A 12,449-nucleotide genomic window follows, 5' to 3' on the forward strand; every position below is an offset into this window, starting at 1 on the left:
TCTCGAGTTATATATACACTCACTGATGATATTTTCAGAATCAAGTACCCATAAGTGACTTGCAAATCATATGGCAGATCATAACCCTTAGGGAAATCTCTTTGGGCCTTTTTATATGCCCTTACTAGATCATCGGGACTTAACACTTGGACACTCACCGTGCCTGTCTGAGAACTTACAATACTATCTAATAAGATTTGATAATGTTCATGCAATTGCATCAGAAATCCTTGCAATTCAATTAAGTGTTTGTTGAATGATATTTGCATTTCTGATTGTCTAAAAGCCTCATTTATACCCGTTGTTTCATTCTGAATGAAACTCTTAAGTTGCTCGAAATTTTCACTTAGTTTGAGTTCGTTTGCTGTGATGTCATACAGAGTATTATTGACAGATTGCAAAGTTGACTTTACAACTAACATTTGACTTTTTGCTACTTGTATCATGGACAATTGTTCCTGTTCTAGTTCCTTAATTTTGCCCTCGTAATACATTGCATCACTGTCATCGAGCATACCAAATAACGTCTTTGCGATGGTACCAATTGCATTTATTAACCCGCGCTTGCTTCGTTTCCCGTTGCCTTCCGGTGTTTCGATCCTAGTAATTTTCCTAATTAAGTCTTTAATCCCTTGAATCCTTTGAAATTGTTGCTCTACTAACATTATCTCATGTTCGCACTTAATATGTACTTCCTTTTCTATCTGAATACAGAGGGTTTTAGTCTTCTGTAAATTTCTACGGGCTATCACAAATAGATCTGCCAAACGTGTAAGGTTAATATAAGTAACCAGTTTCCATTCTACAGTGTATAATTGTACTTCTCCTTGATAATCAAAATAGATTCCAGCTGTATTCTCATACTGTTTCATCTTGAAATCCAATTGACTGGTGGGTATGGACAGCCCTAGCAACATAACTGTGACGACCAGTATCCTCCAGGTCGTGCGGTCTGTCATCCCTTCCATCCGCCTGGTTCGTTCACCTCCCTGCAAGGTAAACACGACTTTCACTTTCTTTGTCACTGTACCTTACACACTATACGTGACTGACTGTCTTACTGTAACGTTTGTCTTCTCGTAATTATGCTCTGTATTAGTCTATTAGCATACTCGTGAGTAATTTAAATAAAATTTTCGAATTCCCTTTCGTAACTGATATCCCTGTGAAACTTCACCCTTGGGCAGCTCTAACAAAATTTTAGAGCCATCATTAGCCCATTCAAAAATTCTCTCCCTGTTTGACGTACCTGCGTCACTTCTCCTTATTCTTACGGGCAGATGATAGACATCATTGGCAATTAAGAATTTGAATAGCGTCTGTTAAGACTGCAGAGGATTTACCTCGAGGAATGGTTACAGAAGTTAAAGTTAAATACAGGTATGAATCTACCGAAGTGATCTTTATGGGATTGTACTCCGTACCCTTGGAGTCACATCTCACGGGACGGTTCTCAACGTGGTGAGAAAATTCTCTTCAGTGGATTCTGTTCCCACGAGAATCACACTGTTGTGGAAAATCACCGGCCTAATGGTGATATTTCCCAGGCAGAACCCGCCTCACTGAGTTCCATGCCTCACTCAGGGCGCCCGTATTCGTGCATAAAGGACTAAATACAAGGCCATTCCCTAAGTGGAACCTTTAGTCGCCTCCTACGACAGACAGGTTCGAATCGTGGTGTTATTCTGGCTGTGTAACTGTATGGGAAGAAGAGTACCCAAGTGTAGAGTGTTGTTTGCGTAAATCCCCGACACCACACAGGGTTATCCTCTTGATAACGACCTTTATTTAGATATCATATGGATTACGTAAAACATTTATCTGTGAAATTTTTCTGTACCATGAATGAATTTCGTTTCAGTGGAACTAGGCTTGGCATCACGCCCTTTCTGATTTTAATAATTACAAGCAGATCTCATTTATCTTTACATACAACGCTACCTAATTTTACTCATTTAATTTCTAGTGACAGTAAGTGAAGGCTTTTTCAGAACGTGCACATAGCAAGTGTAGATAATTTTAATCCTCATTATGAACTCGAATTCTCTCCATACTCTGTTCGAACCCTGCGGTTCCCTTTTGACGAGTTGATATCTGGACATACAGTCTTGTCTCCTGTAGTCTTTCTGACGGGTACTTAGGACGTACTCACAATGGTACTCCCGTACCAAAATTCCTAGGTTCCTCTCTTACTTAGGTTGAAATTTCTAGTACTTTCCTGATTTCGACGCGACCTGACAGAGTATTTCAACTAACTCTATCAGCGGTACACGATAATCCACAATGCCGTTGGAGTGAGGGAAGTGTAACTCACTGCGACCTAAATAGGAACCATTACCTTACATTCTTCTCTAATTAATGTACATTTTTAGTCTATTCTGGTGAACTATAATTTGTTTACCACGCTTGTTTACCTGTAACGTGCAATTCACTCCCGATACCTTAGTAATCTTATAAGGACCTCGATATGGTGGAGAAAGTTTCCTTGAACGTCCCCTTCGTAGGGCATCATTACATAACAACACAAGATCTCCTACTTTGAATGAAACTTCATTTTTAGCCTTATCATAGTATTCCTTATCTCGTTCTTTGGTTTTAATTAACGTCTTTCTAGCTATCTGATGGCTCTCTTGCAGTTGTCTGGTTAACTGCTCCAAGACATTCTGGCATTCATTATAATTTGGTTCTGGTTTCCTTTGGAGAACACCAGGAATATTTGCCTTTCGCCCAAATATTAACTCGAATGGTGTATAACCTGTGCTAGTGTGCTTGGTCGTGTTATACACAAACATTGCCATAGGAAGATAACTATCCCAGTCATCTTGTGAACTGCATACATAATGTCTTAAATATTCTGCCAGCACCCTATGAGAGCGTTCCAACCTACCGTTAGATTGTGGTCGAAATGCCGCTGTATGGACCTTCTTGATTCGCAATATTCTACATAACTTCTTAAAAACATCTGACGTAAAATTTGCACCCTGATCTGTCAGTATAATATTTGGTATACCGAATATACTAATTACTCTATTAATCAGAGTTCGTGCTATGGTTTCTGCACTTTGGTCCGGCATAGCACTCGCAATTAAATACTTAGACAGCTGGTCTTGACAGGTGAGTATGTACCCGTTTCCTGCTTCCGTTACATTTAAGGGTCCTACCACATCTAGTGCTATTTTCTCAAAGACTGCTTTCGGAGTATCTGTGATCTCCATCTTTGCCTTTACTTCAGGCCTGGTAATCTTATTCTTTTGACACGATGGGCATGAGCGTATATACCTTTCTACATCCTTTTGCATCCCTTCCCATTGATAGTGGTCTTTTATCCGGGCATACGTTCTGGATATGCCCTGATGGCCTGATACTAATGACTCATGACATTCCTTGATAATCTCTAATTTCTCTTGTTCTGTTAGCTCCGGGCTAGTGTTTCTAGCCTCTCCGGTTACATCCTCCCTATCACTACCTTCTTCGCTTCCACTCTCACTCTCAGGCTCTGTCACCTCTGCCGTGGCGTCCTCGGATTCAGAGCTGAGTCTCCGTGGTTGTGCATTATTATCTGAGCTAACAGGTGCTTCTAAGTTGTCATTAGCCTCACACTCTTCATTACTAGTCTCTTGGTTATTATTACTAGATTTAACTACTCGCACTTTTTGATCAGGCTCTTCGTTCCTAACTGGAATTCTACTTAAGGCATCTGCGTTGCAGTTACGTTTGCCTTCCTTGTACACTATCTCAAAGTCGTACTCTGCTAATTTCAATCGGAATTTAATTAATCTAGAGGATGGGTCTTGGACATTAAATACCCATTTCAAAGGCTTATGATATGTTACTACGGTAAAATGCCTGCCGAACAAATACGGCCTAAAATACTTCTCACTCCAAACAATTGCTAGCAATTCTTTCTCTGTCACAGAATAATTCTTCTCAGCCTTATTTAAAGTTCTGCTAGCGTAAGCTATCGGTAAATCCTTACCTATCTGTCCTTGTGACAGCACCGCTCCTAAGGCCTCATTACTAGCGTCTGTGGTCAATATGAAAGGTTTCTCAAAGTCTGGGTACTGCAATATTGGTTTCTCTGTTAACTTTTTCTTTAAGATCTGGAATGCCTGCTCTTGCTTATCCGTCCACTCGTACGGTACTTCCTTCTTAAGCAGCTCGTACAGTGGTTTCGCTATCTTACTATAGTTCGGAATAAACCTACGATAATAGCCTGACAAGCCTAGAAATCCTTTCAGCTGTTTCGTAGTGGTGGGCTGCGGATATTCTCTTACTGCTTGAACCTTCCGATCATCAGGTTGAACACCGTCCTTAGTAATCACGTGTCCTAAGAAAGCTACCTCCGTTCTTAAAAATTCGCATTTATCTGGACCTAATTTGAGATTTACCTCTCTCAGTCTCTGAAAAACATCACGTAATCTCTGATTGTGGTCCTCTACAGAGCTAGCATACACAATCAAATCATCCATATACGCCAAACATTTAATGCCTTCTAAGCCTGCTAGTGCCGTTTTCATCAAACGCGTAAAAGTTGCTGGCGCATCTCGAAGTCCCATGGCTAATCTCTTGTATTCATAGTGCCTTCCTAAGGCAGAAAATGCTGTCTTTTCTCTGTCCTCAGGTTTCAGCAAATACCTGATGGTATCCACTGGCCAGATCCATAGTGGAAAAATACTTCGCTTTTCCTAGGGCATCTAATATTTCAGAAATTAATGGAATAGGATACGTAGTTCCTATGGTGACGTCGTTCAAAAGTCTGTAGTCCACTACGACCCTCCACTTCTGTTTACCAGAAGCATCTAATTTCTTTGGGACTAAAAGAATGGGACTAGACCATGGAGAAGTCGAAGGAGTAATAATATCATCCTGTAACATCTGATTTATCTGGCGACCTATCTCTTCTTTCTGAGCCTCAGGTAACCTATATTGCCTCACATGAATTGGGGGTTGATCTACGCGTGTGGGGATAGCATGTTGAAGTATATTCGTATGCGTTAATTTATCCCCTTCTAGGTGAAAAATATCCTAATAAGCCGTGCAGATAGCGTAAATTTTCTCCCTGTCTTGGGGAGCTAAGTGATCTACTCTAAGCAGCTCCCGTATTCGCTGCGTTCGGGATTTACCTTCCTGATTATGATTATTATTATTATCCCTCTGCGCGACCGGCCTCTTGGCCTGACTATCGCCTTTTACAGCTATGGCTTCTTCAACCTTGTGTACCTCCGCTGTATTTTCGCTTTCTATATCCAATAACTTAACTACTGGGCTTTTTAATCGCCACTCCTTGTCAGTAGTGTTTAACATACTAACAAGTGCGACATAATCCTTGGCTTTCGTTAAACACTCAGCTAGGTATACACCTGGCTTTACTTCCTGCCGCTCTATCAAGCCTTCGGCTACCTGTTTATCTACCTCTATGGCCACGATCTTTTCCACTCTTGGTTCGAGCACCATCCACATATCCTCTTTCGCCCCTAGTGGGTATCTTTTTCCTGCTATCACAGCATAGCCTTCCTTATAATTTAAGACGCTGTCTCTTAACACGTCCTTTTCAATTATACCGTCTTGTTTCAAATTAAAGTCATTGTCCACTACATGGAAGTCTGGGCATCTACCACCAACGGGAATTCGAACTTTTCCTTTGGTTTGCTTCGAACCTTTCGTTATGCCTCTTAACTTCAGAGTTTCCTTGCGGTTAACCCAAGCACCATAAGGACCACTTCCTTAATAAGAGACATCACTTCCTGTGTCGATTAAAAATCTTAAGGCATCCTTACGCCCGGTTATCTTTATTAATACGGTACCCTCCTCATGCTGTCTGACCTTACTGGGACTGATGGTCTTATGGGAGATCTCAAGCGTCCCTGACTTGTCTCCCTTATCTAGTTTAAAGCCTCTCTCTCGGTTTTAAACCAGCACTCCTTAGCTGAATGCGACCATCGCTTACAAATTCTACACCGCGCCCTTTCGCATGTTCTATCACGGGAATTATTATTATTATTACTGTTACCACTCTGAATATTCCTAGTTTGTCTTCTAGGCAAGAGCTCTGTCCTATCTTTGGGCTCGCTATCGCATCTGGTGCGACACTGCCACTGTAGGTGGCCAACCTTGCCGCAAGCATAACAACGCCTGAATTCTGGCTTCGAATTTCTACGTGGGCATTCTGCCTTTCTGTGCCCTCTTTCATTGCACTTAAAGCATTTCGGTCCCACCTTATTCGCGCTCTGTCGGTAACCAGAGGTGCGCACTATGTTCACCTCGTTACCGGTCTTACCGGTCTCTTTATTTCTGTTTTGGTTAGCTAATTTCTTTCTACACTGCCGTGCCCAATGGCCTGGATTTCCGCAATAATTACATTTTATCTCTCCTGTGGAGTTTCTTCGAGGAGTAAGGGATTCCTTTGCCTTTGAACTCTGATTCTTCTGCTTACAATCTCTAGCTATATGTCCCTCCTTATTACAATTAAAGCATATTAGCAGCATCTTGTTATAATGGGGAGATTTACTAGGTTTTTGCGTCCCTTGCGTGGCCTTGCCTTGCCACCGACCCTTCGTGTAGCTTACCGGCTGGGTATGCGCGCCTTCTCTTCTAGAAGCCGTACTATTCCTGAGGAGTGCCTCTCTCTCCTTCTGGGAATTAATCATGGCTTCTTCTTGTCTAGCAATATCTACAGCTGCCTCAAAAGTTTGAGGGCTACAATCCTGTAGCTTACCTTGTATTCGCGCTGTATGAATCCCCTGAGTGAAAGCCGCTATCGCGATTTTCACTAGCATTCTGCGTTGCCCTGTACGATATTCTATCGGTTCATTCTCTAGGATAGCGTTTCGAAACATCAACGCCATTTCTTCAATCCGATGGGCCCACTCGGCCACTGTCTCTTTCGGTCCCTGGCTTTTCTGGAACAATTGACACAAATACAAGTCAAAAGTGCTCTGTTTTCCATAATATTCCCAAAAAGCTTCCTTAGCTCTTTCCCTGTTGATTATGTCACATCTAGATAACAACTTTTCGCGAGCAGAACCCATAATCTTTGTCAAAATATATTTAAAGAACAACGGTTGGTCCCCATCCTTAATCATACTCTGTGCGGCATCCACATTAGCAATAAACTCACGCAATTGCTCTGGTTTAGCACCACTAAATTCATGACCTATTAACCGGTATCCCTCTGTAACTGACACGTATAAATGTCCATCCTATGCATCCCCCGCAGTATCATAGTCAGAAACATTATCTGGCACATCATTGGGTACATTGGAATCTGCCATTTTTACACCACTTGTGGGTACTTACCACTGCCCGAATATCTGCTGTCTTCTCTCGGTGTCTCGGCGTTGAGCTCCTACAGGTGCCTCCTGCTGCTCTCCTGTCCTGATATCCGCTTCCTTCTGCGTCGGCTGGAACGGTAGGTCTCTCGTCTGCTGCTCTGGACCGGATCTGCGAATCTTCTTGCTTGAGCTAGCCTCTTCTGCGTGGCTCTTAAAATATCTGTCTCTTCACTGAGGCGGAATCGAACCCAGTACCCCGCAGCTGCACACCAGTTTAGTTTTTCTGTCGTGGCACAGGCTTTGCCACGACGAGAAATGATGAATAATCAGATTGACTTCCTCCGAGCAGTAATGAGGGGTTGTTCAATGGGCCTGGAAGATTTGCTACGTGTGAAGAGACGAAGTCCTCTGTTTTCCAAAACCTTCCTTTAATAGTAGACTGATGAGTATGTATAATTATATACAGTATTTACAATCTCTCTTCCAACTTCAAATATCGCTAACATAGAAGACTTGGCGTGGTCGAAGTACTGAAGTAAATACTCTAAGTCCACACTTGGACCTTATTATTATTATTATTATTATTATTATTATTATTATTATTATCGGAGACCTGACTGACAAGGCTTCCGCCCGCACTCCTAGTCGACTTGTTCCAAAAAAAGCCTCGATCAGGGTGTGTACCCCTGTTTTATACCTTCACTAACTTTCGCCTCCCTTCGAGAAGGCTATCGAAGTTCTCATCCTATGGAGACTGTCCACAGACACACAAAAACGGAATTGCGTCCTTCCGTTCACTCTCTACCCACCTTTTCTGAAGATATACTACGCACCTGTAGCAGGGAGCAGCATGTGATTCACCTACTTCGACCAAGCCTTACTTCTAATTACACAACTTGTTGCTTACAGCTTTTGGTGTGGCTTCAAACCTTAAATCTTATATGATTCTTAATTTACTTATCTTTCTCCCAGCATTATAATTATGATTCCTTGGCCTTACTGCCATTACATAATCATTACTATTAGCTTATAATTTCCCCCATAATATCAATGTATGTCTCAGCGACACCATTCCTCCTACGTTCCTGGTCAAGGGTTCGATCCTCGGAAGAATGAGTCTTGAGCTCCAACTGGGGTTGACACGACATGTTCATATCCTTTCTTTTAACTGCTGGCTTCATTTCTTGTTTTTAAAAAAAATATATTACGGTATCTCAATAAACCCTCATTTAAATTTAGTTTGGATTTTATTGCTAGGAGCCTTAGTCTCTTTCCTGTTCTGCATTGAAATGAGGGACGTTTCCAGTTCAGGGCTGTGTCATTGGCCTTTCCTAGTCACGGTCCACGCCTTGAATCTCCCGACGTGTGTGTTTTATGGTGACGTAGATTGTTCAATCAATCAATCAATCAATCAATCAATCAATACTGATCTGCATTTAGGGCAGTCGCCCAGGTGGCAGATTCCCTATCTGTTGCTTTCCTAGCCTTTTCCGAAATGATTTCAAAGAAATTGGAAATGTATTGAACATCTCCCTTGGTAAGTTATTCCAATCTCTAACTCCCCTTCCTATAAATGAATATTTGCCCCAGTTTGTCCTCTTGAATTCCAACTTTATCTTCATATTGTGATCTTTCCTACTTTTATAAACGCCATTCAAACTTATTCGTCTACCAATGTCATTCCACGCCATCTCTCCGCTGACAGCTCGGAACATACCACTTACAAGTTACAAGTAACTATTCTTAGATTTTAGATGTTATTGTATAATGTTTTACGAAATCATTTTTCAACATTTTAACCTATAATTTATAAGTATATGTATTATTTTTAAGATTGATATAGGCTGATGATGCCCGTAAGGAGGGTGAAACATGTACCTTTGACTTTTATGTATTATGTATAAAAAATATTTGACCATATGAAATAGTGGATCATATTGTATTGTATTGAACAGGTGGACTTATAATATTGTAATAATACTTGAGACATACATACCACTTAGTCGAGCAGCTCTTCTTCTTTCTCTCAATTCTTCCCAACCCAAACATCGCAACATTTTTGTAACGCTACTCTTTTGTCGGAAATCACTCAGAACAAATCGAGCTGCTTTTCTTTGGATTTTTTCCAGTTCTTGAATCAGGTTATCCTGGTGAGGGTCCCATACACTGGAACCATACTCTAGTTGGGGTCTTACCAGAGACTTATATGCACTCTCCTTTACATCCTTACTACAACCCCTAAACACCCTCATAACCATGTGCAGAGATCGGTACCCTTTATTACCCTTTGTTGGTATGGGAGGGGGTGCGGCACAGAATTTACCTCAAGATCAAGTCTACAATGCTGATGAAACTGGGCTTTTTTACCAGATGGTACCCAGTAAGGCATGGCTTCCAAACTAGATGACTCAGCTAAGGGTTACAAAAAATGTAAGGATAGATTAACGATCATGGCTTGTAACATCACATTCGGGAAACACAAATTTTCACTTCTGTTAACAGGGAAATAAAAAATGATGATGTTGCTCATTTAAAGGGGCCTAACATCGCGGTCATCGGCCCCTAATGGTACGAAATGAGACGAAATGGAATGACAAATTAAAAGTCCAAAATTCTCCACTGACCAGAATTCAAAACGTGAGGACGAAGAATGAATGGATGGACATAAATTTAAAACAATCAGTGGATGCGACCCGCAATGCCTTACATTCACAGAAACTGACGGAAAACAATGAGATTACTGACCAAGAGACTGCTGTTAGAGCATTACACTGATTCGATGATGCTTGCAGTCTAAGGGGGTCCAAAATCCAAGTTAACATCCCCTCATAAAGGTAATTATTGCTAGGAAAGTAGAACCATGGTATCTGTCATGTTGCGGTACGAATCAAAAGTAGCAGAGACTCGCGGTATTCCACACATTATGGTACTACTCACAGGTTATGATATTCGACATATTATACAGACCTATGGTTTTTCTCACATTGCGGCACCATTTACAGGCAATACAACCCTATGGCGTTCATCACATAAGAGTACTAACCACACAGGGACCTGCACTATCCCGTGGTGTTCCTCATATAGTGGGTACTAATCATAGGCAAGGCAGAACCATGGTAGCTATCATCCCATGATCCTGCTCATATGGTGGTACTAATCACAGGTACTGCAAAAGTCGACTGCACGGTGCTCCTGTGTGCTACTAATCACAAACCTATTCGGTACCTAATATAGAGGTACTACGCGCAAGCAAAAGCGACCCATGATATTCTCCGCGTGGTAGTACTAATCACAAGTAGTTTCATGGTTCCAAGACAATCATCCCTTGGTCGCCCCTTTTAGTCGCCTCTTACGACAGGCAGGGGATACCGTGGGTGTATTCTTTGTCTGCGTCCCCCACCCACAGGGGTTGTGTGTTTGGTCCGCGAGAGGTATTTTATTTTCCTCAAGTCCGCCGGCAGGCCGGTTAGGAGCCCCCTATCCACCAGCTGGGACGCGCCACGTGGGAGTATCACCTCTCCCCCTGCTACGCCAGTGTAGTAGGTTCGTGGGGAAATAAAAAATTCCCTGTGCACCGAAAAACATGAATCGATCCTCCTTACCTGTCGACTATAATGCAAAGAAAAATGAAATGGTTGGATGGACAGTTTTGATTTTCAGAAATTGATTTCATAAAGATTTTGTGCCATGGGTAAAAAAATATTTGAAAGCAAATTGCCTGCCCACGAAATTCGCTCTCTTTATCGTCAATGCTCCGGCTCGTTAGTGGGGAAATCAGGGTAAAGTTCCTTCCACCATATGGACAAGAGACCAAGAAGTTTTGAAGAACATCAAAAGGGAGTGCTGAAGACAGGTTTTGGGCAAGTTGATTGAAGAAGAGGGGTAACAAGTTGTGATTAAAGTGTTAAAGTCGATCAATGTCAAGGATGTTATTTACACAATTGCGTCTGCTTGGGGTGATGTGGTTAAATTGAATTTAAGGAAATCATGGAAAAAACTATGTCCCAATATATTTTCACTCCTCCTGAAAATTAGTGTCCTCCTTCTGAAAACATCAATGCCTCACTAGAAACAAAAAATTATGATTAACTCCTCCCTGTCAAACTTCTTCAAATGTTTGTCAACAGTGACACTTGCAACAATGTCAATTTGAATGATGTGAACAATTGATTAGGAACAGACAATGATGGTGGTTTTGTCAAGCTGACAAATGGGGAGATAATTGTCACATGTTCATCCTAATGAAGAGGCAGATGCTCAACTGGATGAGACAATGAGTCATACGGAAGGTACAGTCGATCTCGATACCTTGAACGGCAGTTGAACACTCCAACAGCAGAACTTACGATAGTTAAATGTCAGCATGACCTGCTGTTCACAAATGGCAAATGTACCTAGTGCAGTGACTACAAGTACTGTATGCATTATTTTGAATACTGTATTATCTGTTTGGGTAACCTTAAACAGTTTGAAGCAGCTCAACTATTATTCCTGAACAGATAAATAGTAAGTTTCAAAAATGCATAAGGGCCTTATGCCCATTATTTTTCAATAATCTGGATCATCTCTGCTCCCGTTAAAGCTGGAGAATGGAGGTTGTACTGTACCAGGTTATCTGATTTGTGAAATTCAACTTAAAAGAAGACTGAATGAAAAGCTAATACCTCTGCATTAAAAAAAAAAACAATATAAAAACAGCTAAAATGTTAACAATATCTTTAACAGGAGCAATACATACCAAATCCTCGAGGATCTGAATTTCCATTATGATATTTGAAGTCAGGATCATTTTCTGTCCCCCAGTTGCTGAAAAGCAAGAGAGAAAATACATGATTACATAGCAACTGGAAGAGGAGAATAGGCAGCTACTTGGGATTCATTGCATTGCTGGGAGAATACACTATCAATATCACCTCCCCATCCTTTGTCTCATTGTATAACAGCTCAAATACCCCTAATATTACTGCATTACTTCAAGTGCAAGATCTGTCCACTTTTACTAATTCAGTTACTTTTTAGTGGTTGAAGTCAATGTTACCTGTGATAGTAAAAAAATTTGTAGGTGAACAATAATGTCAAAAACACCAAGTGCTTGACATCTGATTGAGGGTGACAAATGAAGCTACGAGGAAGTGCCATCCCTTTGCAAAGTGAACTGCTTCGGAAATGTAATTTCCG

The 12,449-nt window shown here is 41.3% G+C and overlaps 1 protein-coding gene across 3 annotated transcripts in view; it reads right to left on the bottom strand.

Annotated features, from left to right (window-relative positions):
- The window catches only part of Glo1 (Glyoxalase 1), a 318,389-nt gene that overhangs the window by 147,754 nt on the left and 158,186 nt on the right, over positions 1 to 12,449 (bottom strand). For all 3 annotated transcript variants that reach the window (XM_068228551.1, XM_068228549.1, XM_068228548.1), the window contains one exon: positions 12,010 to 12,077. In XM_068228551.1, the coding sequence (XP_068084652.1) occupies positions 12,010 to 12,077 (68 nt within the window). The remainder of the gene's footprint in view (positions 1 to 12,009; positions 12,078 to 12,449) is intronic.

This window comes from Anabrus simplex, chromosome 7, assembly GCF_040414725.1.
Source record: "Anabrus simplex isolate iqAnaSimp1 chromosome 7, ASM4041472v1, whole genome shotgun sequence".
NCBI lineage: Eukaryota > Metazoa > Arthropoda > Insecta > Orthoptera > Tettigoniidae > Anabrus > Anabrus simplex.